Source organism: Perissodus microlepis, chromosome 19 (genome assembly GCF_051167445.1).
Source record: "Perissodus microlepis isolate ML-2025 ecotype Zambia chromosome 19, ASM5116744v1, whole genome shotgun sequence".
NCBI classification, from domain to species: domain Eukaryota; kingdom Metazoa; phylum Chordata; class Actinopteri; order Cichliformes; family Cichlidae; genus Perissodus; species Perissodus microlepis.
The window spans coordinates 6,843,143-6,870,976 of NC_140479.1; the positions used below are offsets into that span (position 1 = coordinate 6,843,143).

At 38.4% G+C, this 27,834-nt stretch overlaps 1 protein-coding gene across 1 annotated transcript; it reads right to left on the reverse strand.

Annotated features, from left to right (window-relative positions):
• Positions 1-299: 299 nt before the first annotated feature.
• Positions 300-27,834, reverse strand: exoc3l4 (exocyst complex component 3-like 4). The gene is made up of 14 exons (XM_084914759.1): positions 27,585-27,834; positions 26,500-26,785; positions 23,695-23,805; positions 22,343-22,567; positions 19,005-19,623; positions 16,623-16,740; positions 14,680-14,805; positions 14,348-14,448; positions 12,943-13,035; positions 10,489-10,612; positions 7,520-7,642; positions 6,692-6,844; positions 5,978-6,099; positions 300-624 (listed from the first exon to the last, which is right to left on the reverse strand). The coding sequence occupies exons 2-14, from the start codon at positions 26,762-26,764 to the stop codon at positions 405-407; spliced, it is 2,400 nt and encodes a 799-aa protein (XP_084770885.1). The 5' UTR covers positions 26,765-26,785; positions 27,585-27,834; the 3' UTR covers positions 300-404.

A 27,834-nucleotide genomic window follows, 5' to 3' on the forward strand; every position in this document is an offset into this window, starting at 1 on the left:
ATCACCTGTTGCTACACTCTAGAAAGGATCATTGAGTGAGCTTTAATTTAACCCTATCAGTAGAAATAGATTTCTAACTCAGTGAACTAACAAATATCCCTCAAATCACGTTTGCTTTACTGACGAGAACTTTGTTCAGTCTGAGTGATACATTCATTTTGGTCTGAGTTATTTGTATCTTATCACATAAATAAACAAGAAACACACAAACAAGCAACCCCCCCCCCCAAAAAAAAAAACCAAAAACAAAACAAAAAATAAAAACAAAAACAAGAACAAAAAAAACAAGTGACATAACAAATATCAGTAGTGCAAAGTATATAAGGCTTTGGACAGGTCACCAATACCAATCCACAGGTGACACACTTCATTACACTCTGTGGTGTTACACCTGCAGTGTTTTCCTAGTTGTCTGGCATCAGAAAGCTGAAGCAGGAGTAAGGGAAGTTGGACAGGCAGTTTGTGTTGACCGTAACCTGCATATTACTAAATAACACTTGGTTTCTGTCACTGCTGGCAATGTTCACTTCCCTCTTCAGTGCTGTGAGTCGCCGGAGGATCAGCTGGTGTTCGTGGCCCCTAATGAGCCCCCTGAAGTACAGAACAGCAACCAGGTGCTTCTTACTGCAAGTGGAGAACAAGATCAAAATGCTTATTAATTCCATATTTATTAATACTATTTATATTTATTTTAATTCATTAGTTAACCAATTTATATTAATTCCATTGAAAGTCCAGTTTACCTGAACCCCCCCACCAAATACAAACACCAAGTATTTTTTGTAGGCTGTTGAGTAGTTGAGTGTATTAACTGTGACTTTCTGAGCCACGGGGGTCATCTAAACACTTAAGTCCATGAGAAACAATGTAACTTTTTGACTCTGGAAAATATAACACATTTATTAAATTCTTTAGAATTTGAAGAATTAAAAGCTCCAACAGATATTTTCCGCAGGCTGCGCTGGCTTTTGCTTTTTCTACATGCTTTAAAACTATCTGGCTAATACTGCAGTGAGAGTCTTAACTTCTTCCCCCATAAAGATGACATCAGACAACCTCCCTCATACTATTAACGACAAGTTCCGGTAAATGGAATGATTCTTATATAGCGCTTTTCTACTCTCCCGGAGTACTCAAAGCACTCTATACAACATCATTCACACCCACTCGTACAAGCACTTCTATACACAAGTGCAAACTAATCTGCATTCACACATGAACGCATTGGAGGTCAATTTGGGGTTAGTATCATGCCCAAGGATACTTGACATGCAGACTGGGGAAGCCAAGGATCGAACCACCGACCTTCCGATCAGTAGCTGATCTGCTCTACCGCCTGAGCCACAGCCACCCCTAGTTCTGTTCTATATGTCACTAACAATGTGAGAATAGTTTCCAGGATTTTACAAAGATAGCTACTTGCTTAGCAAACCTCCCAAGGTCTAGTTTACTGTTGTGAAGTTCTGGGTAATGCAAAGTTTTTACTGATTTTTAACTTTTGTTGTACCCTTGACCCAATTTTAACAAAAATTAAATCAGCTCGAGCTGCCATTGGTATCTATCATCACACAGAATTCACACAGAATTCACACATCACACAGATATCTTGAAAAATGTGGACCCTAGACTGCAAACCAACAGAGAGTCAAACTGTCCATAGCTACACACTCCCTCCCTTTTCGGGGTAGAAGTAAAGCCTTGCCAATCCACAGATGCCAACACCATATGATACATAAATCCATCAAAAAAATATTTAAACTTGGGAATAATCACTTCAACAGCGTTTTCCTTTCCAAACTGCAGATGTGTGAGTTGTTTATAATTGTGCAATAGTTTGTTATTTTTATTGGATATTTTCAGGATCACATCACGTAGACCTTTGCGCTGTAACAGTGAGGTTCTGACAAAAAAGGGGCAAAAAAAAAATCATACTGCATGTCATAGCAAAAAAGGCACTCCAATATGGATATTAATGGAAAAATAACCACGGTATCTTTACTACTAGATTTTTTGGTAGTACAGTTAAACCTGTTATAATGATCTCTTCACTCACGTACAGTTTTTGAACATACAGTTTAAATTCCTGTATTTACTCAAACCGTATCTGCTGTGGTCCTATGACTTACAAACTTCACAGCACAAACCAACATTCTAGTTTCAGGGATCATCTCTTTAAGTTTTGACCTTTTTTTGAAACTTCAGTTTTTTTTCCCACACTTTACATCAGTTCAGTTTTAACTGGCAAGAGAAACATCTGCATTTCTTGCTAAATGTATTTATTTTCTCATTTGGGAAATAAAAAAAGATGCACATGTTTTCATTTAGCAGAACCGAAAGAAAGAGAAAAAGGGGAAAGAATGTGGCAATGCCCCATGCACATATTGCATGAAGTCTAAAGTTAACCACAGCATTACAGGATCATTTAAGGCCCTCCTCTCACATTTCTACAGCTGGGGGAAACTTTGTGAGAGATTATGTAAATCCCAACTCAGCGTGCCTCAGCTATACAGGGTCAACAGGCTGCACTCTGTGCTTCCAGCTTGCTTTTTTGTTACAGAGGCTGCAATTAGCTCTCATTAACAAAAACATCTGTCTCCTGCGCACAAGTTTTTGTGGTTTTCAGCTTTCTGTTATGTTGCGAGAGGAATACGCAATTTTCTTTTAGAAACTAAAACGGTTGCAGTTTGCAGCCTGTGTGAGAGGCAGACAGACAGATGTTGATGTTGTTAGATAGTTCTTCTTGCCATGTTTTGTGAAGTTTTACCTAAGATAAGCTGTGTATTGCACAATAACAGGGCACAGGCATCAAATGATAGGAATGCTGGAACATCTGGATTTTTCTTGCAGTGAGCAGTTAAGAGGTTTCTTTACAGCAGCAATCTGGTGGGAACTGAGGAAACAAAACTCTAAAATGCCTTTAAACAGAGAGTGAAGCAGACCTAAGCACCATCAGATCATTTACAGCAGAGCATTTTTAATCGTGAATGACCCCTTGTGCATTCCAGAAGACTCAACTTCAGGGGTATTACCACCACAGGCATCCACAAATGGGTCACTCAGATCATGATTCGTGAACAGTTGACAGCTGGGCAGCAGAACAAAAACCCCCACAAGCTCTTCTCATTAGTCACCAAACATTTTAAGCTTTCACTGTGAAGGATAAAACCATTACCTAGAACCCTGAAAGGTAAAAGCTGAGTTTTGTGGCCATGGCCAAAATACACCAAAGTAAAACTTTCACAGCATCTCAAAATGTCCTTTTTAAAGTCCTCTCAGATCATGTTTTCTCACAGGTGGAGAAAATCTGAGATAATCTCCAAGAGCATATCTCTGTTTATTTTTCAGATGGATGATGTTTGATCTGTATTTAAATCTCAAAATGTAGACAAGGCTTAAAATCAGAGAACGCAACTGGAGCCAAAAACTGTTCCGTCTATTGAATATTGGCTCGAACTGTCAACTGAACAAGATCATAATTAATTTTGGACATTTATATAATGTACAACACTATTTAGCCACCCTTAATCTCTTTATATGTCGCTTCAACAGAGCTAGACTTTCTTGTAACTTTTTAAAAGTGTCTTGAGCAATAGTTCTCCAGGGCGTTTCTTTCTTTCTTCGGGTTTTTTTCCACTTGTTTTCAGTCGAGTTCATGACCATTTTCTGAAAAACCATTTTATTTGTTTTGCTGCTTACACTGACCTATGCATCAGCTGACTATAAAAAATGCTCCTTTCTCAAGGAATGGAGGTGCATTGTGTCTACACATAACACATAACTTCGCAAAGAACCTATTTTAAATATAATGTTCAGGCACTTTGTTACAACAAACCATGACCAGTCTGCCTGTTTTGCAACATCCAAAGAAGAGCTTTGAATGTCATTCAGGAACTGTTCACTGAAATGTCCACTGGACTTATCCCCCATCCACTGGACAGGAAGCAATACATTAGCTGAGCTAATCTGTTTTTCTGTCCCCAATGAGCACATGCTTTTGTTTTCAGGAACACACTTTCAGGCATCATTTCATCACTTGCTGATATCTGTCAAAAGACTGGAACAACTACTGACTTTTCTACCGTTCATGTTTGCTAAGTGGAGTGTGTTGTCTCATCATAAAAAAGCTGTCAGATCTAAATTTAGTGCAAACAATATCCAAATTTCTGCAAAGAAAAAGAAACCAGTAATCACCACGACTTGTGGATTTCATCTTTGTTACCAACATGTCCTTTTGTTTATTTTGATCACCTCACATGTCTGCAGTTTGTCCCACTCATGTTCATAACTCATAAAGTGAGAGCAAAGGTCATTATCATGTGATGGCTGTTAAAAATACCATTCACAGTTTTATCGGCTTCCTTTCAAGAAAATCACATCTCAGATGTCGTGCTTGGACGAGATATATTCCTGATGCTAAATGTCAGAGGGGTTTATATGAATGTCACAGACAGCTAATTAAACATTGCTCTTCTGCTTTGGGTCAGTCATTGAAATTCGCTTCACTTCCTCATTCTCCTGATGATAGTCAAAGTCCACTTAGGTTTACTTGACAGCTGATAAGGGGGGATTCCTATTCAGCTACAATCTGCCCACTTCTGTGTTTTACACCAAAAATAAATAATTCCTTTATGTGCTTCAACAACCACAAAGGGGAAGGTCTGACACTTTTGTTGTGTCTTCATTTTGGATTTTTTTTTCTTTCTGCTTTTCTTTGCGTGTCACAACCACAAATTTCTGACACAGACATGCTGCTGTTTTATAGTTTACTCCATACATGTTTCACTTTTATAAAACAAATTCAATAGAAACCTGGTAGATGGGAAACCCCTAAAGCCTACATACTGCGTGACCTTAGCTTGTCCTGAACTACAGTGCAAAAACTGCCCCCCCCCCCAAAATTTTTTTTTTTTACCAAAAATAAATAAATACATAAATAAATTGTCAATGCTTATTTTATCAGCAATAAGAAAATATGACATCCCAGAGTGGCTCACACTTTGTCCTGTGATGTGTTCATGGACAGATGTAAATAAAGTTGTAGTGCGGCTAACATCTAGCTAGCTCTAAGGAGTTTTATACAGTTTAGTGAAGGCTAAACAGGCTCTGTGGTGTTCGTAGTCAATGTTAGGTTACATCCCAGGTGTCTTCGAGGGCCAGTGTCCTGAAATGTTTCTATGTGTCCCTGCTGCAACACACCTGAATGAAATTAGTAGGTCATTAGTAAGACTATAGAACTCGACTGCATGCTGAGGTGCTGACATGCAGTTTAGCCATTTGACTCATGCTACAGCAGCTCATGAATGAATGAACACGGTGCAACAAAAGTACTTTTAGAAGTACATTTTACTTCACTTTACTTCACTTTTATTTACTTGAGTAGGATTGGGGGTTGCCACCACCATCAAAGAAGCAGCACAGGTCAGCTGGTCACAGCCTGTACACAAAGAAAAATGTACCGGCACTCACAAAATAAGCTATTATGTAACTTATTACTGAGCAATTCTTTTGCCCTTGCAAAGCACCCAATTTTAGGATTTCCCCTTCCACCAAATCCTACTTTAACTCCTCTCTAACAGCTAAATATTAATCCAAGACAAATAGCGATGTCCTTTTGTTTCTGTTGATTTGTACAATATTAACAAAGCTCAGTAAAGGAAAATTTTAATAATGCTCAACTGCAACAAGCACTGGAGCCAAATTTTGGTAAATGTCAGAGCAGAAAACACTGCGCGCTATATACAGATATAACCTTTGGCATAAAACAGGGTTATTTTGTAGAAACCTGGCCTAAATTGTACACACCAAATCTGTAAAAGGCTAGAAACCAGTCCAGCCTAAGCGTTCCTTATCTGTCACCTAGTGGATTATGGGAAAACCCTAATCTGCCTGCATCCTAAAGACTAAGAGAGGGTAGAACGGGATTTTTCCTGGTTTATTTTTAGTGAATCGTCATGTTGCATTTGGCAGAAATGCTTACCTGAAGTCTGGGTAATTCTCTATTACAGGCTGCAGATGGTTCTTGATGTCTGATGTGTTTTTCTGTCCAATGATGTTGCTCAAGTCATCTCCTACATGGTAGAGCCACTCATTATTCGACTTCTGTAAAAGAAAAAAAATATCAAAACATTAAAAACTGATGGAGTTGCTGCTGACCTTGAACATCCTTTGAATTTTGAATAAAACACATGACTACACAAATAAAGGGGCTACACAGCAGAGGATTTCCTGTTATGCTGCTCATTGAGAGGAATGTGACCAGCTATCAAAGGCAAATACGCCACTTATACATACACTTATACTGCTTTTAACATGAACGAAGGATCTGTGGACCAAAGATCAGGTCAGTATTTTGCATTTTAAAGCAAAAGAGGATGCATATTACGTGAAATGAAAATAAAGGACCATTTAGACATCATTCTTTGTTTTTACATTCATCAGGTCCCAAATAGCAAAGAGAAATTACAAATGCATGCCATGAAAGAGTTCAGGTCTTAGGAGGTTAAAAGTGTTTAGATTACGTGGCTAAAAATAATTAGAAACGTTCCACCTGTTCATTAAACCTGTTTAAAATTCAAAGTAGTTTAAAGGTTTACTGAATCACGACATGTACTTACAAATACCTACAGCAATTAATTTGTATTTTACTTTTTATTTGCTTCTAGTGTTGATAGGGAAGTGATGACTTAATTACCATGTCCTCAAATAGATCACTGAGTTTATTCCACTGATGACGGATCTTGGTCGCGGCCTTCTCGTGTTTCCGATTTTTGCACGAGTAGTTACTCTTCATCAGCTGACCGATGTATTCTATCACCACATGGTAGTGCAGTTTGCTTGCAAACGCCTGTCTCCAGGGTAACAGAGTCACAAACACACATACACACACACAGAAAGAGGGAGTTAGGTGGCGGCATAACAGGATGGACGCAAAAAACGGGAAATGTTAGTTTGGAGGTGATAATGCATCGTGACCACCAGGGTTCAATTCATCTGAACTGACACCTTTTAATCTACCTATTCACTCTTTCCTGTTAGGATTCATGACACTCACAGTTTTTGTTTTTTTTTTGCTCTTGCAGCATCCGGAGCAAAACAATGGGACAGCAAAATGTATTAACTGGAACTTCCGAGACAATCGATCTAAAATAAACAGGACTTCCCGATTTCATAGTAAGCATTAAATAACCTTCTAAGTACAATAGATATTAGATGATATTCTGCATCTTTTGTTCCTATTTAAATCACTTAACACCCTACAAATAAAACCATAATTATCATAAAAAATTCTGTTGAAGGTAACTCCCTTCATGGTAACTGTCTAATCAGACTGGGACAAATGCCAGAAAATCCTTAGCCTTAGCAAGGGACTTTACTTTGGCAGGCAACCTGTCTTTATTCCAAGCAGCGGGCCTTTCCTGTACTGTAAGTAAAAACATTTGGCTGTTAAGTTTTATAAAGTAGTTGGTCAACTCTGGACTGCCCCTGTTGACTTTTTTCCAGGCCATCTCCTCCTTCTCACCTTGGCTTGTGGTGGCATCATGAGACTGCAGTGCTGGGAAAGCAGCTTTGTCCGGCTGTAGAGTTGATCAAAGTCTTCATCGTTGGTGAGCCATTTCCTTGTCATCATTCTCCTTAAGTAAGACTGGAAAAACAACAAATAACACAGCCATTAATCACACAATGCCTTTGAGGGTTTACTCACGACAGATTATAAAAAGTCACATTTCAAGTTAACACCTGATTATTCTACTAAATAGGCTAAAAGTAAAAAAAACAAACAAACCTCAAACCTCATATTAAAAGGAATATATTGAATGAGAAGCAGTTAATGGAACTACCTCCTCTCAAAGCCTACTTATATGCGGATTTATCTTCATCACAAAATCTAAAGTAATGTGCAATCTAAGGAGCTTGGAAAGAAAAGCGTCTGGACTTCTTTAAGTTGCTTGAAGATGTTTCACCTCTCATCCGAGAAGCTTCTTCTGTTCTAGGGTCAAATGGTGAAGAGTCCCAGATTTAAGCCCTGTGGGAGTGTCCCCCCAAGAGGATGATGGACCCCGTAATGAGCCACTAACTAATCACACGAGCCAAGGTGTGGCTCATGTGTAGGTCACAATCAGCCAAGGTTTCAGGTGAGCTCATTGTGAAACCTAACCCCAGCATACCATGTGATTTTCTGAGGGCAGATGGAATCCTCAAAGGACAAAGGTCACTCTTTCAAGGATGCCAATGTCCATATTTTGGAAAGAGAGGACAGATGGTTTGAAAGACGAGTAAAAGAGGCCATTTATGTCCACTGTGAGCGACCATCTGGGACTCTCCACCATTTGACCCTAGAACTGAAGAAGCTTCTCGGATGAGAGGTGAAACGTCTTCAAGCAACTTAAAGAAGTCCAGACGCTTTTCCTTCCAAGCTCCTTAGACTACGATGACCTGGATGACTGAGAACCTTCACAGACAAAGTAATGTGCAAAAGTCCTAAATTTTGTTTTGAAGGAGCCAGATTAGTATTAAGTAATATTTCTCCACGCTTTCAGAAAGTCTTTTTCTTTGGTCATTATCTGTGTTTTCCCTCATTTTCAGTCCAGTCCTCGAGCCTCTTAACACTGACCTATGAATCATTCAAGCATAAAAAAGAAACCTAACTCAAGGAATGAACCATGGTTGTGGCTACACGTAACAAACAACTTAGAAAGGAAAACAAAAAGGCAACAGTCTGCACTTTAGTTTTAGTTAAAAAATACCAAAGTCAACATCTTAAAGAGCATTTAAGTATTGTTCAAGAAGTCTGTAAAACTATTCCAGAAGACTTTTTAAAGGCTAACAGTGAGAGTGAGAGTTCAGGCTGTGTTGAAAATAACAGCAATCATACCAGATATTGACTTCCAAGCTGATTAGAATGGTACAACTGTAGAACTGAACAGCGTGTAAGCCAAACATCTGGATTTAGCTTATATCATACTTCCTTGTATCTTTGAATGTTTCAAGAAAGTTACTTCCCACTTTAAAGACATAACATCTGGAGAAAGATTTTAGGAAAGTACTCTTACGCTTACTTAGGGGGTCATTCTGCATGAGTTTGTGTCTTTGAATATACTAAAACTTTCCACAATACCAAACGTTTTTGGTCTAAACACTCATAGCATCTAGTATAGTTGTGAATAATAAGTATGCAGTTGGTTAGATTTGGTAGGAGATGTTTGGTTCATGCATGGTGTCAGCAAACGCAGCATGAACATTCACCCCTCTCTTAGGGGTTTATCAGAGGCCGGTTATAAGAAGCAGCTGTGGCCTCCTCCTGGTCCCTGGCAATGTGCACTCATTCCTGTAATTCACAGGCTGTCTTTAAGTATTATAGATTGGATTCATTTCCCCTGGCAATTGCTTAAGCTGTGTAACTGTTAAAGGGTGGTTCTTTCTGTTGTTCCAGGCCTACACACTGCTGCTGTCTTCCTGTAGCCTCGTTGTTGATTTGTTGCTGTCGTGTTGGCTGGTATTGAACCTTGTTCTTTTAACTAATGTTTGTTAATAAAGTGCAAGCATTTAGCAAAGTGTGAACTAGCTGATAAGTTACCATCTTCATCCTTTTGTCCAAATATTGGTGCAACTTGGCGTGTTGTCTGCTTCTCTGTTTGGCCCTTTATTTCATCCTCTGTGAATTTTCCCTAAGTGCTTTTGACTATTACTGCAAGAAAGGAGGATCCCCTTTAATTAATGGTTCGGTATTGCCAGCCCTGCTGCTTAAGTTGCTGTTTTCTTTTCTGCAGGTGTATATTTGTAGTTTTGTCTAAACTTTGTTCTATGAAATTGATTTGCCACGCCTCTGCTCGTTAGTAATGAGCCTGTGTGCCCACAACGTTTGCACTGGTTACTGTAATCTCTCCTGGGGTGTAACTCCCTCTCCAGGTGGCGCTGTCGGCACTATTTAGTTACCGGTTTTCCTCCTTCTTGCAGCCACAGATACACTTTGCTAAATAACTAGCATTTAGCAAAGTGTGAACTAGCTGATAAGTTACCATCTTCATCCTTTTGTCCAAATATTGGTGCAACTCGGCGTGTTGTCTGCTGCTCTGTTTGGCCCTTTATTTCATCCTCTGTGAATTTTCCCTAAGTGCTTTTGACTATTACTGCAAGAAAGGAGGATCCCCTTTCTAATTCCTCTTTTAGAAACCACAAAAGAAAATGTTTGTCCCTGTGAAGAAATGAATCAGTGAGGACCAGAACAGGGATTTCACCTAATATCCTCTTGAGAACCAGTCCTCTGTAATGGACATCTGTTATTTTTTTTTCTTATGTGAGTTATTCTACTAAGTCCTGATGTACTTAATAGAGGAGATTCTGAGCTTTTTGTTGATATCTCATGTGTTTGGGTGGCCTGTTTTACTGTAGCTCCAAAGAGGAAGGAAATAACAAAAAAAGTTAAATGGGAAGATTCCTTTTCCTCAGTTTTATATCCTGTACAGCATATGATTCACTAGATTGCCGTACCTTGACATCTTCTTTAAACTGATCCTCCAGGTCTTGCATAAGCTTGTCAATCAAACTATCTACCGCTTTTTGAAAGCCGTTCACCCCATCTTTACAGGTTTCTTTGTACTCCTCCATGTGTTTCCTGCAGGAGAAAACAACAACAAATAAAAAAACTTGATCATCATGAGGTTGCATGGTGATAATATTGCCACATTTTCAATCAGAACTGCACTGGTGAGTCTGGTGAAGCACATCTCATTTGCTTACATTAATTTTAAGCAATTACTTGAGTATGTTGCATGTTTATTTCTGCCTTATACTACCTACAAGTTACACCTATTTTCAAAATTACAGTTTTTTAATATATTTTTCTACACTTTTTGTTTTTTAATGAAGCACTTTGGGGCAAACCGTGAGATATATTTCTCTTCACACTTCACATCTCAATTCATTTAAATAACTCGCATGTTTTTACAGGGTAGGGTTGGTGTGTTTTTATTTATATTTTGTTTTTTATTTTTCCCATTCCCTGTTTAATACTCTGCAAGAGTTGGCGTGTCTTGAGAGGGTTATCTACAGAGTTGCTACCCCCTCAGCTTCCTAACAGATGTATCTGTAAGTGTGAACATCCCAGGTGACGTCATTCTTTGGATTTACAAGATTTCCAGAAAACGATGACCTCGATTTCGACCTCAGTGAGATTTAAACTCATCTGAAATTTTTACTCGATGCATCTAAGGCATCAGCACGGTGACGACAATCATGGTTACAATGATGATAATAATGTGAGAGCCATTGTGTGATCAGGCTTTGGTTCTACCGTCTGTGTTTTTTTTGGGGGTTTTTTTGCCATTCATCCTAACCTCCTCTTTTTACAGACTCTATATATCACCAGGATCTGAATTCTCAGACTGAATTCTCTGCAGAATGACGACACCTCTGCCAATATGACGTATGCTTTTATTTCAGTAACATGTTGAATGTGGTCCTATCAGGTCTTTTTATCACTGCTATTCACTGTTGTTTTAGCCTGTTTAGGCATTTTGATTAAGCCATCTCCTAAACTTCCTGCAGAAAACTCAATACAGTGGAGCTGAATTATTATTTTTTGTTTGTTTTTTTAATTAACTTTATCAAAGGCAGACACGGTGTGTCTTTTCCCTTAATGTGTCTCCAGTTCCCTGCATATTTCTAGACTTCCTTGTGTTTTCCCTGGCACTACAGGCAGGAAAAGTGTGTGTACTGAATCAAGCTTTCAAACAGGAATACTGAAGGGTTTTCCTAGTTTAAACATAACAAAAGGTCTGATGAGATTTCCCAGACAGACTTTAGCACTACATCTATTTCCCTTCCCAGTCCTTCCATGTACATATATGGAAAGAAACAGGCGGTGACAGGAGAAACATGAGCACAGCAGGATCAGTAACAAAAGAGATAACAGTAATTAAATCAAGCAAAGCCCAGCTAACCAAAATGATAGCAAAAACTTAAACTAAGCATGAAAATACGCCCTGAACAGATAGCCAATCTGTCCAGGGTATACCCTACATCGTGCCCTATGGAAGCTAGGATAGGCTCTAGGTTTAACCTGCAGCTACGCCTGCAGCTATAAATATAAAGTGTTAGAACCTTGATTAAATATCCCTGCAGAAACTGAGCTAACCAGCACAGCGAGTGACAGAAGCAGCTGGTGTGCCCGCAGTACTTTCTCTTTCTCCCGATTATACCACAGCAGCGTTTCACATTCAGAGCCCTGCTTCTCTGAAATCACGTGCTCTCTAAGGCTTGTATTTATGTCTGAGTGGATCTCTTTTTGCTCTGGCATATAAAAGCCTCTGCTGCCCCATCCAAAGAACTCCCACACTTGTGAGACTCAGCAGTCGTGGCACACAACAGAATTACTGTCCTGGCAGACATATGTCAGAGCTGAATATCTGCGAGATGACTCATCCAAGCAAAAGACAACCATGAACTTCCGCTCAAGTCTGCTTTCTACATTCGATTTTTTGATTCATTTCAAAAACTTGAATAAAGAGAATGACAGAATAGATTCTCTGTTATAGCTCTAAACATTAAACAGCTTTGTTACAATGAACAATACACATATTGTTTTCAGAGGATGGGTAATACATATTCAGAACCTACTGGCAGTCACGTTCGTCACACTTTTGGTTTTCTTGAGATAAATTGTAATGCTTTTTCTGACTTTAGGTAATATACCTTTCATTCTCTTTGATTTTGCATGCTTTTTTTTTTTAATCAAAAAATCGGGACTAAATAGCACCCTGGTGCATTTTTTTTAAATTAAAATTGCTCATAAATCCATCCTGTCTCTAAATCCACACGAGATGAATGTGCTGACAGATTTATTGGGGGGAAAAAATGTGGAGTCAACCCTCTAGATAACCGTGTCACGACATGCTAACTCTGGCAGGGCATTCGTGGATGTTTTCAGGAAATCACGTGACTTACTTTAAAGAAGTAAAGCTGTTAATGTATGTAATGCGATACTCTGTCCACAAAGGCTGGTGAGAGGTGCAATGCTGGCTGAATGCTTTTTCAAACCTGCAGAGGAAAGAAGAAGCTTCAGTCAAAAGATGAGGCAGACAGAGTTAAACAAGCCAGATAAATAACAGGGGTTTAAAAATAATAACATTTTGTGACATTTTGTTGTAAAGCAAAGTTACAGACTTTATAGGAAACAGAAACCCTCCAAGGGGGATGGAAAAATAACAGGAAAAAGTGATGTTTAAAATAATGAATGCATAAGAAGTGTTGTTAAAATGTGCAAGAGTGCAAAGAAAGGTTATTTATTAACCATAAATACACTAGGGGGATTTGCAGAAAGGCTGAAAAGTCATAGCTGCACGATGCAGAAAGTTTTCCATCAGCTTCGCAGCTCCAAGTAAATAAAAGGTCTTTTCTGTTTCAGCATGACAGCGCTTGTGTGCAAGTCATCTCCCTAACAAAATGGTTTCCCAAGTTTTGTGTGGGAGTCTTGTTATTTCCTTTTCACTGATTAATTCTGGTGTATAATCCTTTATTTTGATTATGTTTTGTTTCTTTTCTGCTATATTTTGGGTAGAATGTCTGCAGGGGAAGATGGAGGAGGGAGATTGCTTATACACACTGTGTGGGATGGGGACAAACACATGCTCCTCAGAGGATTGTCTGACCAATCGAGGGGAATATTCTTGTATTGCTCAACATAACATAACATAACATTACTGTCTGATCACTGCAAAAAGGTCAGCGTCCTGAATTTTTATTTGTTTGTTTTTTTAGGTGGATGCTTTCCTCTTCCTCATCTCAATTCTTTATCACAAGTTATTTTAATCCAGTTGTTTTTGCTGTTCTCTTGTTGTGGCCATAATACTTTTGATCCCACCCTCGCCATGTGTCCAGTGGGGGAAATAAGTGGTTGATCCCTTGCTGAATTTGGAACTTTGTTCACTTCCAAAGAAATGAAGAGTTTTGAATTTTCATGGTACTTTTCATTTTAATGAGAAGAGTCAGAATAGCGACCAAAGTTCCAGAAAAACCTCTAACAGAATGATTGAAAATGCCACCACTGATCAAAGACATGGATTTACACAACATCTGCACTACATGTCATGGTAATCAGACAGAAAACCATCTATATATTTGTGACTCACTTTAATGCCTGTGCTCAGTCATAAAAAATAATCCTCAGATTACAACACGCCATCATAAGAAATTGTAATCTGGAGTTTATTTCGAAGCCACTAAGATAAGAGTAAAATCATCTTGCTTCCAGGAGGGTGGAGTGAAAGTTTTCCACTGAGATTCCTGTGGTAACGTGGCCTGTTAAATGTCTACATGGATAGATAGATGTGTTGTCTCTGTGTTGCCATACCCATTTGGGAACTGTTTCAACTCCTCGAGGCAGGAAGAAACCACTTTCTTTTCCAGCTGAGCATCAAGTTTGATGGAGTTTAAAACAAACGATTTCACGCTCTGTTGAGAAAAAACAGAGCTGGTACACAGTGTAAGGAAACAGAAGTTATGTGCTGCCACCCTATGGTGAAAACACTACATTGCAACTTGGAGGATTAAAAAAGAAGATCTGTTGGCAGAGAAATCTTCACTAATTTAAATAAATAAATGTGAGATTTTATCTGTATCTGATGGGTTTGATGTGTTTAGCATGTACCCATTATGTGCATTAGGTGATATTTCAATAAGTACCGTTAGGATGTCAATGGGAAATGAAGAAATGGGGAAGTTGTCCTCCTTTTTAGGAGCCTTGCCATCCTTCCACACCTCTTCATTTTCAAGTTCAATGACTCTGCCCTGTATCATCCTCAGTTCCTCCTGCAGGAAGAGCCAAGCAGAGTGGAAGTCAGCATTAAAGTGCAAGCAAAACAGCTGTTTCAGCAACTCGTGGCAACATCTCTTCTGAGAACTATATCAGAAATGAAACCATTAGTCAAACATTTGCTGGGTGTAACCACTCAAAACTGATGCTTTGAGTATTTTCTTTTCTTATATGCAAGTACTGTGAATATCTTTGTGTTTTTCACTAGTAAAAAAAAACAACTGTTAAATACAATAAGCAAGGAATATGTTTTTTCAGTAACATAAAAATCAATCAAGAAAATAACAAGCACTGGTAAAAAACCTTACACTGATAATGTGCTCAGTTATCTGTGATCTTGTTTTATTACCATGTCAATGGGTTTGATGCACTTCGAGAAAATAAATTAAAGGCTTTCGTTGTACTATGTTGTATACTCATGTTTTGGTTATGTGACTAAGTTGTGATCGAGGCAACTTGGATAATGATTTTAAACAATCTGTTGAAGAAACTGCTTGATTCCTACCAAGGTTTTATTGTTTTATGTGTCTTTAACTGGAAGTTTAACAGTACTGTGCATCAGACTGTGAACTGAAGATTTGCAACTACATCACAGATGATTGACATCTTCACTGTGTAGATGGGTTAATTATCAGAGGATATGCTTTCTCCAATACTCCTGAAACAGAGCTGCAGACTGAGGTCTTTATTCTCTGGGAGGTTGTTACCATCAGTGTTAGTGACCTCTGTCACATTAAAAAGTCACCTGACCTGATGTTATTCTGTAGGCAAGATTGTAGCTGGTTCAACATCAGTGTGCTCAAACTGTAAATGTGTTTTATGGTATGAATGTGAAAGCTGTAAAACCAAACAAACCTCTGGCCTGTAGTCACTGACATCATGTAACCAAGTTAATCACTAAACTTCTAATCTGATTGAATGTTGGAGGTTTACTGCAACTTATCCCACCATTACTGAGAGGCTATCTGGCATGTAGACCGATTGATAGTACTCTGTTACATTTCTTCAAAACAATCTCTCTTTAAATATTTAGACTTTTAATGCACATTCCCCCAAATTATTCAATTTTAGAAGAAAACAGCAGCAGAAAATACCTAGCGACAGACACCTTGTGTTCCTTCATATATGCAATCCATTTAGCAAAAACTGCATTTCTATAAATAACCACTTGATGGCCACTTAGCTACTGTGACATCACACACTGATTTGTGAGTTTGATGGATTTTATGTGGGGGGGGTTTTCAGTGTACTATCTTGCTGAATGTATATACTAGCACTAATTAGGTATCTATATCTACGTAATTGATAATTTGGTATCTGAGTCTGTGTGTACGGGCTCACTATGCTAACCCAGCTAGCTAGCATTCGTTTTCAGCCTAACCTCTCATCCCATGGTTTCCATTCATCCACCAATCCATCCATCTATCCACACATCCACCCTAACCCTTCAGAAGTTCTACCCAGGTCATAAAAGCCAAGACAGCTAAAGCAAACACAAATGGTAATCCACAAACCAATGAATCAATTATACATAATTGATTCATGTCAAGTCAGCTCAGTTTAGGTCATGAAAGTCACGAAACCAGTTAGCAGATCTTTTAACGTGACATTATTCTTAAAGTGAGGCATAATGAAGACATATAGTAATGAAGTGTGTGCTTCATAATATCTCAATGGTCTTTTGATTCAACTCATTCTCATAATTACACAAAGAATAACAATATGAAAGACTAAAATTTCATCTATGGAAGAAATTCCAACAAGAAACACATTTAAAACTCTGTATGTTGTGAGCTCAGTGTGAGCGCCTCACCTGCATTCTCCTGCAGTACTTCTCTTTCACTTGTTTCAGGAAGTTCTCCTCAAGCTGCAGATCAGTGCTTTCATCTTGGATGTCTGGCTGCAGAGACAGACTTCCCATGATCCTCTCACTGTTGGAGTGAAACAAGATGCAGTTCACAACATTTTGTGGTACTAAGATCGGCCAAAATACATTTTCCTACCTGTGATGTTGAAAATAAAATGTTTAAAAAAATCTAAAATAAAATCCAATTAAATCCATACATATTCATATTAAATACATCCTTTGCACACTGTAATGCAATATTGAATGAGTGTATTTGCTTTATGAAAACCATGTTACATTATGGTCTGTGTGCGATATGCTTTATGAAGAGGATCCTATTTTACATAATCTGTGAAAAATGATTTTATTTTTCCCATTATGGCCTCGAGAGTGTTGTGCTTCTTTTTATCAGATCAGCTGTTTATTTTTGGTCTCCCAAATGTTGTTCTGAGCACAGTTTTTTATGTTTCCCATGCCCTGATTCAACAAATAATGTCAGCACTGCCTACCTCACTCACGCTCACTGTGGAGCTGCAGTCCTGCTTTTGTGTTGGGTATTATTAAAACGGCTGTCTGCACCATGTGTGAACACATTTTTATGTGGAGAGTGAAGATGTAATTTTAGGTGCGTTTCCCCTGTAAATCTGAGATGATGAAAAAGCTGCAGGAGGACATGCAGACATACTTTTCCCTTTTATAATGTTTGCATAACACATCAAGCCTTCAAAGAATCTGACTGAGGAGTTTATTGCATATCATCTGTCTCTCGTTCCTCCCTGATATAGTATGTTTTCCAAAATGCAGAATACATGTTCTGTATTCTGTTTATATTCCAAAAAACACCTGAATTCACTTATTCTCTTCACCACACTAACGTAATGATGGGAGATTCATAAAAAACTATAAAGAATAGCCTAAATCACAGCAGCAGAGGCAGAGTTACTGAAATATGGAGACTTGTAGAGCTGAGCTTTCCTGACCTTCACTGCCCAACAAACACCCACAGCTTTCAGATGCAACACCACAAGTTTTTCACAGTTTTCTAGGTTTCAAACCTGAGGAAACACAATGCTGGTGATTTGTTTTACTGGCTGCAATCATGAAATAAAAAAGCATGTTAATATGTAACATATTTTTAAAAAAAAGCTCCTTTCATTTGTGGTAGGATGGGTTGTGCACTTACTGGATATGTCACGGTCCTGGGTCGATGCCCCAGTGTTTTGTATTTTGAATTATTATATAGTCTTTTGAATTCATTAGCTATCATTTCTAGTCTGCTGGTTTCAGTTCTATTTACAGTTCTTAGTCAAGTCAGGTTATGCCATGCCATGAACTCCCAGTTTAGGTCAGTCGTCCTAGTTTGAGTTTTAATTTTATTTGTAGTGCTCGTGTATAGTGTTTTTCAGTTTGTTTTGCAAATAAAAGCTGCTGCCTTTAAGTTAAAAATACCATCTGAGAGTCCTGCGTTTGGGTCCAATCACTGCCTGCCACACAGAGAACCATGACAGGAAATGTGCCCATCATCTGACCACTTTTGGTGCTTGTCCTTTTTCAACAACAGATCTAGAGCTTTATTGAAACAGTCACTTTAAGGTTCCATTTTTTATTTAATAATAAAAAAAAACATAGTTTTAAATAACTCTATATAGCATTATTATCACTTTGGCCTATCAATTGGCCTTAAAGGAGAGGTCAGAGGTCAAATGTGACATGATATTTAAAATCTTTATACATTATTTTCTATATGTTGACAATACATATGCATGTAAGATCATAGTTTTTAAATTTTAAGGCTCTTTGTCAGTGTTCCACCAATATTTGACTTTGAAGGTAGATGTATGCCAGATTTTAATGGATCGTTAACATGATCGCAGTAAGTAAGTAACTACAGTAAGAATGACACACAAATGCTAACAAAATAAAATCTTCTTGGCAGAGTACGGTCTGTCAACAGTGCAATGTGTGACTGGCTAAAATGATGCATAATGATTGTTTATAGGGTACTCAATTTTGTAGCTGCTTTCAACAAACCATGTTTGCAAGGCTAATGACAAATGTCATGTTAGACAAAGACGACTGAACGCTTTTGAAGCTGTACAGCATCAGAGTTAGAAATTACATTACAAAACTACATTACAATAAGTAACTGCATGCCAGTTTTTGTGATCACACCACAATAAATAGTAAATACTCTTTAACATCATTCTAAAAAGTGAAATATAATGCACAAGAGTTCATTTCATTTTCGTCTCAATCTATTTATGTACTGTTGTGGCAGAATAGGAAATTCCTTTGAGAGGTGTCCTTGAGGAAAAACAACAGCCCTATTTGAACAATCTACCCACTCACCTCTTGTACTTGTTGATGATCCAGTCCAGCAGACCATAGAAATCCTTCAGCTCCGTCACCTGCTGCTCCAGCTTCGTCAGGTGCTGTGCAACGACTCTGTTATAACCTCTCACATAGGTGCTGAAGACTTTAAAACTGGGTGGGTAGGACCACCGCAGTTCCTGCTTCACATTCTCTAAGTCCTCCACAATGACTTTACCCAACAGACCCAAGTGAACAGCTAACCAGGCGGAGTTCTGCTCTACTCTGTCCAAGTGAACACTCTGCACCTTCATCTGCACACCCGCACTAACCGATTCCCTCCAAGCGTCCATCCAGCTGTCTTTCAGGCCTCCTGGTTCACTTGCTCTCTTCTCTTCCTCCTGGATGACCCGGGCCATTTGGAGCAGCAGCTTCTTGTTTTTGTCGGAGAGAGGGTTGGAGTCGCACACTATGTCGCTGACCTTTTCCCTCATTGTTCCATAGAGGAGGTTGAGGTCTTTTTCCCTCGTGGCCAGCTCCATAGCTGAGCCATCGGAGCACGACTCTGGCTGCTGCTGAAACTCCTGCCGCAGGGAGAGCAGGTTCAGGTGAGCCTCCTCCAGCTCCCCCGTCTCTATCAGTTTGTTGATCTCCATCACTGTGAGCAAGCAGAAGTAATCGTATCACCAAGGGCTTAACAGAGCTCCTGTAATCAGTTATGTCACATTATGAAACCACAATGGTAGAAATCAGAGTGTAGTGCTGCTCCAGTCAACATAAACGCAGCAAAAAAAAGCCAAACTTCAGTAGACTTATTGCAGCTCATTCAGAAACAGTAAATCCAGAACAATTCATCACATCAGGTGTCACATCGTTACACTGGCTTGATGCTGCTTGATGTCAAAGAATTTAATTTTAGATTTACGGTATAATCCTTGTAAAATAGGATTACTGCTCACTTTTACTGGATATCATAGTTAAACAGCAAAAGTTAATTAAGAGAGCTGTAAACACAGCTAAAGTAAAAGTTCAGTAACATCAAAGATCTTTAATTTTACCCTGTAATGAAACCTACCTGCAGCTTTTATGGAGATGGTGAGTTGGAATTGGTCTCCTGCTATAGGCTAGCAAAGAAGGCTGTTGCAAATTGTAATTTCAGCTGCTGGTACAGTATCCTGGTACACATGCATACCAATGAAATTAAATAATGTTGAAATATCTGAATTAATTTTAAATGTCTAAAGTCTTTTTTCTTAAATTGGAGGCAATGTGTTTTAGAATAAGTAATTTATTATATATTTAGATAATTAATATATTAAGTGTTTTGTTTATATACTGAAGTCATTTTTAGGTAGTAGTCAGTTATACTATCTATAGTAAGCTATGTTTACTAACTAAATATGCCATTACCTTAGCTATGCTGTGCTTTGGAGGTAATCATTGATTCTACACGTTTGATGTGAAAAATTATGACTTTGAAGGTTCTTCATGAGATTAATGGGTTTTAAGGTTACTGAGAAATTATAAAAATTATATAATTCAAAGAAATGTCTGTGAAGGTTCTCAGTCATCCAGGTCATCGTAGTCTAAGGAGCTTGGAAAAAAAAAGCGTCGGGACTTTTTTAAGTTGCTTGAAGACGTTCCACCTCTCATCTGAGAAGCTTCTTCAGTTTAAGGGTCAAATGGTGGAGAGTCCCAGATTTAAGCCCTATGGGAGTGTCCCCCAAGAGGGACATGATGATCTGGATGGATGAGGGACATGATCCTCTACTTTCACACCTTGGCTCATGTGATTAAGTAGAGGATCAATAGGGGGTCCATGTCCCTTTCTCTTCATTCTGCCACTCTCTTTTATATTTCTCTTTTTTTCTTTGTCTCTTGTGCCCCTTGCTTTATTTTTCTCTCTTTCCGTTACTTATTTTCTCTTTGTTTCTTTAAATTACGTCTCTATCTCTCTGTTACCCTATCACCTTGCCTTTTGTGGATGTGCTTAAGGCTCTTCACCCTTATGTTGCTTTAATTTGTGTTATTTTGCTGCTCTGTTTTGATTTTTATATGACTGTTCTTGTTGTAGAAGCCTGATAGACTTTGTTTCAACACATTCTGCTTTCTCCAGACAATCTTTTGTGAGTGATTTTATTTTTTAATTGGATCTAAAAAGCTGAATCTTCAAGTGACACACAGGACAAGGTTCATCATTTTGGCTTCTGACAGCAGACACATCTCTGTATTTGTCCTGCTAGACCTCAGTGAAGGGTTCAATACTCTCGGCCATAACATTTTACTACAGCATGCCATAGGTATTAAAGATACTGCACTGCAGTCGACTGTATCATGTCTAATAGACTCCAGTTTGTTTATGCAGTCTTCTTCACAAAGGCTAATTATGGAGTTCCACAGGCTTCTGTGCTGGAACTCAATCTGTTATACATCGTTCCCAGGCAGTATTGTTAGAATATCATTTTCACTCCTATGCAGATGATACCTAACTGTATCTATCCATGAAATCAGATAACACATACCAGATAGTTAAACTGCAGGAGGTTATTAAAGTCATAAAGGCCTGGATAAATCTTGAAGGTGCTGATAGAGAAAGTTAACTTTTTCTTGGAAGAACTACTACTATCCACCTGAGGTGGATCAAGTAGTTGGTTGATGGTGGGGAACAGCAGTCTAGGATGATTTTGGTGTTGGCAAATTATTGCAATAGTACAGTAACAATAATAGTGAGACCTGGCTTGACAGACAGCTGCTTTAAAAGACCTTACATGATCTTTATTAGCCTCTAGGTGGACAGTAGGACCAGATCTTTTGTTGAGCCTTTCAAGCCGATGGCCAGTGGTAGGGAACAGCATTTCATGGGGAACCATGGGGCAGGGCAGGTAAAAGAGACCATCCTGGTTTTCAGTGAAGCAAGGAAGTTGATGTTGCTGGTGTTACAGCATTATAATAGTTAATAAGCTTCTCAATCATTTTCATAGAGTCCCTAAATAAGAAAGAGACTTTAATTCTCTTAAATCCATCAACTTATTCTTAAAAGTAGAAGATGCCACCATCACTGTTTTTTAACAGCTAAACCAGTGTCCCATTTATGAGACTGGATTTGAAACTGTGTCTACAGATAAACTGAACCTCTGTTATTTACATGACAAAGGAAGCTCTTATCATTGGCTCTGTCTGTTGCGAAAACAAACAGTAAAGAGACAGATCCAGACTACAGCGTGGCATGTATACACAGAAAACATGTTAGGGGACATTTGAGACACGGTGCTATTCTGCATTTTCACTTGTAGGTGGAAGAATTGTTACAGTCAAAAATGAGTTATATGAAGTCACAGTCAATTTAAACCAACATGAACATGTAGTGGAGACTGTACCTGACAGTGGTGTGAGGGGGATACTTGGCAGTACGTAGCAATCTTCGATCTCTTCTCTAAGAACCTCCTCCTCCTCTTTCTCTTTCATGTCTTCCTCCACTGAGACCTCAGAGATGGACTTAGTGGAGACTTTATCAGTATCCTTCTTAGTAACCATTTTCAGACTCCGACGAATGGATGCTCCTCTTTTCATAAAAGAATTACTGAATTTGGAAATACCAGGATCTAAAAAATAAAAGTTTGATGATTTCATTTGATGATTTCAGGGTGTTTTGTTATCCTCCCTTTTCTACAGGCATAGTTTTAAACTCAGCAGCAAAAAGCCGTAAGTTTATGTGCTCCACTATAATGACAATTTGCAAATGTGCAGATTTTAGGCACTTTGATTTGCTCTTTCACATAGACATATATTATTACCTTTGTACGGACTATAATACTCATTTTTGGGAAACAGGGCAGTGTGTTTACACCTTTCAGTAAAGACTCATATTTACATCTCTAAAGTATAGTTCAACTTAGAAGGATCTGGGTGAAAACCCAGGGGAACTTTGAGCAACAGATAAATTCTAAAGATAACTATTGCTTCACTCACCTCACATGACATCAAGTTGCTGTTTTCCATTGAGGAAAACTTGTATATCTGGTATTCTACTTGGCATAGCTGTCCTTCAATCAAGTATTCTTTGTTTGTACTTTTCTGTTTTATTCCTTGTTCTTTGTATTAGTATTTTTGCACCAACAAGGTGATTACCAAAGATGTACTAGCCGAAACCGTGACATATATTTAAAAAAAACTGGAGGACCGATTTTACTGGTTTTTTGCTTGTTTGCAAGGAAGTAATCTTGAATACAAAAGTTGATGAGGGAGGTTTTTAAACACTTGACACTTTTTATACTAGTCGTCTGTGCATTTATGATGTATGTTTAGATGTTAAAACATGCTGGTCGACCAGCAAATAAAATTCTGGATCCAAAGTGTTACACATGAATTTAATCATGCAGTTAATACCAAATGCTTTATTCACATCATTTTGTGGGCTCGTCACTAAGATCAAGTAGTATTTGTACTTGTTTTTTATTTTATGTTATTTATTTATTTTGCTTTAAAAGAAATCAGTTTGCCGGGAAAATGAGGGGCCAGAATAATCAGTCATATATGTTAATGTTACACTTGTAAAAAGAAATAGCAGCTTTACCTGAATACATTACTTCCAACTATAGAACTCTGATCTTTCTAGAGTAGATTATTAGTAGTAAATTTGTAAATACTAAAAAAATATAGGTAGAAGTTTAATATTTTAATATTGCCAGTGTGTAGCAACATTGATCTAGTATTAAAGTTAACATTTTACCTGTCTTTGATCGTGTCAGTGGTTTGGATATACGAAAAGAAGCATCTGCCTCATCATCTTCTTTTTTCTGGTTGTTCTTCAGAGGGGTGGCTGGAGAGCCGGCGCTCAGACCTGACAGAGAGGCAAGAAGAGCACATCAGTAGCAGCAGAAGTTTCTCATAAACTGACTCTGGAGTCCTTAGTTTAATAAAACAAAGGAATTTCTCTTTGTGGTGTCACAGGGATATAAACTAAAGGTTATATCCATTTATGTGGGTGTTTGTATGTGCATGGCTTTGGCAATGCTATTATGCAATCTGAAGAATGCAAAAAACTGTAAGCTGTGTTAGAAATAAAAGTTCAGAGTGCTAGCGCCTAAAAAGCTGTCCCCTAATGAGTTTCATCATTAGGAGACAGCCTGACCTGATTTCTGATGAGATAATGATTTACAAATAATCACATAACTTGTGCCAAATGTTTTGGGATGGTTGTTCTGTTGCATGACCCGACTTGAGCCAAGTTTTAACTGTCAGGCAGATGGGCTCAGATTACACAGAAGTTCAATGACTGCAAGGTGCCCGGATCATGTGGCTGCAAAACAAGCCCAAATCATCACCCCTCATTCACAAGTGAGAGTTGGTATGAGGTGATTGCACTGACTTGCTGTGTGTGGTTTTTTCCAAACGTGGTCTTGTGCATTGTGACAAAACATCTTTTTTGCAGTTTCTCTGAGAATTGCACGGACAGACCTTGGGGTGAATTTGCACACACACCTGGACGCTCCAGGACTACACGCCCCCCTGCGAAAACTCTCTTATCTACACAAATAATCTCTTTGAATGTTTAATCAGTTATTAATGTTAATTCTTCTCCTTCCAAAATGAAGCTTGGACAAACTGCACATCAGCAGCAGCTTTAAAACAAGCTTTAAGTTCACTTTAAAAATAGATGAAAAGGAGGCTTGATGCTCCTCTGAACTCCTGACCTTTGCTAACAGTGAAACATGACAACATGGATCTAAATGAGGCCCGATTCTGCCTCGTCAACAGAAAATTTCTAAGAGGGTGCCATGAAAAGAAAGGCAACTCCTTTCCTGTGAAGCAATGAATTGCTTTTGTCAAATTTCCCAAATTATCTACATTCAAACAGCTTTCCTACTAATTAGTTGATTTGATGGCCAGGACTCACATGTACAAACAGTCAGAAATCACCACAGTGAAGTAAAATTAGACGTTTATTCACAGGGAAAATCACAAGCAAATTCCACGTGTTGCAGGATGAAATTATTATTAAAATGTCAGACCTGAGGGGAAGGATAACTGTAACCATGGCTCAAATTGAGGTAACTTGGAGCTGTGGACAGACCTGTACAGACCTGTAGAGGGGTTTCTTCCACCCTCTTGCACAGACTGAAAAGTTCAGCAGTAACACAAATTTTGATATTCCATAACAAACGGAAGTGGGCAATAGCTAAATATGTTTTATCCACAAATCCAGAAAATAACTGAAAATGTGGGATTTTGCTCATTTTATTAAGAATTTATATTTGTATTATTATTATTGTCAGGAAAGGGAGCAGTGTGTTGACATCTTACAGCAAAGCCTCGTGTTTCTAAAGTGTGACCTGTTTAAAGTGTCCTCAGGCTAAAGCCAGGAGAACTTTGAGCAAAGCATGAATTCCAAAGGTAATTATTGCCTCACTCACAACACATGACAGCATGCTGTTTTCCATTTCTGAAAGCTTGTGTTGTTTGTATTCTACTGAGCATAGCTGCCCTTTAATCAATTATTCTTTGATTGTACTCTTCTGGAGGTACACTATAGTGTAGTATATTCATCATTGAATCTTGATGTTTTTGGTTTATATGCTAAATGACATTTCACACACATCTAATCAGATAAAAGTAATTTATCTACCTGATACTGAGCCAGACTTTCTTAAAGTGCATCCAGGAAGTATTCACAGTGCTTCACTTGTTCCACATCTTGCCATGTTACAGCCTGATTACAAAATGGACTCATTCATTTTTCAACTCAAAATTCTACACACAATGCCACCAATGCAGTAAATGAACATCTAGAAAGAAAACACTATCAGTCATGTACTATGTATGTTGACAAAGAGCAGAAAAAAAGGCCACCAACATCCAGAGAAGAGCTCTGAATATCAAGAAACCTGGAGAACTCTTCCTGAAGGCTACTTAAAGAAATTACAAAACAAACTTTGGCTAAGAGAGTTCAGGCCAAGCTGAAGAATAAAAGGTGGCCATGCCATAACAAATACTGATTTTCATGCTCATTAGAATTGATATAAAATAGAAATACAAATACCAGCCTCACATACCATATTTTCATATTTTTTGCACAAATTCCAATAAATCTCTGGAGTAATTTTCCACTTTCCTTGGAAAATATAGACTTTTGCACAGTAATGTATGGTCCTGCAGTCCTTCTTTGAGCAAGGAAACATTTGTTTGACATTTGCTAAGATACTTTGATCAAACAGATATATTTGCGTTTTGGCCCTTTCTGCCCTTTTCCCAGACAACTGCTCCTTCCACCTTTGCATACTCTCTTTAAAATAGCACCCACATCTGAGGGGAATGACTTCACATGATCTTTCTCCTGGGCCCTCATGGGAAAAAATGTAAACAAGCATTAATTAATAAGAGCTAGGACATAACATTATTCATGTTTTGTGAGAGGACCTTTTTAAATTGTAAATTATCTGTAAGATCCTCTTGGCTCTTCTTTTGACCTTGAGATTCCACCTGTCTGCAAAACCTGCTTCACAGCAGATTTTATTACAGCCATGAGGGTACTCACTGGGTGACGGAGGCGGCGGTGAAGCCGTAGAATCTGACTCATTTGTAGGTGTATCTGATTTGGACGTGACCTTTGATCCCTTGACAGATGACAGAGGACTCTTCTGTGTTGCATGCTGGATGCTCTTTCTAAACGATCGCAGCCTGCCCAACTTTGTGCCGCCATCGGTCGACAACTTCTCATCGCTCTTGATGGACCCGTTGCTCTTGAAGGACGCTCTGTCCTCACTGGGGTTCTCGGTAGACTTTTCCATCATTTGCGACATCTCATTTCATTTACTACCCAACTGCGAGTAAAAATGTAAAAGAAAAGTTGTAAGGACAAAATGTCTCTCTGTGCCCTGCCTTTGCTCTACAAGTGAGCATGCGTGTGAGTGTTTAATCATTGTGACTGCTGAGAAAATAAATAGGTGGAGGAATTTTGTTGACTAATAACACATGAGCCAGCAGTTTTCATAAGCACCCAAAAGACACTGCAGATTAAAATTAAAACTGCTGTATCTGCAGGTACAGGCTGAACTAAAGAAATTCCCCTGTCTCTCTCTGGCTGTGTTTTTAAAAAACAACAACAAAAAAAAACTAAAACCAAGGAGAGGAGTTCAATATTAAAGAAGTCAGTCAATGAACAAAAAATGGTCAGTGACTGTTTTGACAGATGCTACATGTTTGATGTAGCTCTGGACCAATGCACAAAAAATGACATCCAAAAATGTCATTTGGATATTTGCAGAGTCACGAGATAAAGAAAAAAAACCTAAAAACAATCAATTTCTATTCAAGACATTATAATAATAATAATTCTAACTATGTGTTACATGATCATGACTTGAAATGTCTTCATAATTTATTAGAAATGACTGCAGTGACTAAAATTCTATAACTTCCGATGTGGATTAAGAAGCAGAGGTCAAACCTCCAACAACTCTATTACTATATGTGCATATAGATACCAAAAATATGCTACTTGCTGAATGCATTCACAGTATATATATATAGTGATTTTATTTTATTACATTATATTATTTTATATTATAAAGGTTTGCTACTAACAATGACCGAATGAGGGGGAAAGAAAAGTCAACTTACCTCTGGGCGATTCCTCGGTTAATAAAACTTCCGCTGTTTTTGTGCTTCACTCTTTATAGCTTATTCGGTGCTTTCGCTTTCTTAAATTTGCATTGCTGGCATGAAGGCAGACAGGAAATCTTTACCGTCAGCTGTGTCTCTGTAGGAGAAAGTTTTCAAAAAGCCGGCGGTAAAAGCAGAAGGTGAAGCAGGCGAACTAGCTTCTCTGGGCACAAGGACAAGCCAGAGATCACCTTCCAGTGAGCAGGTT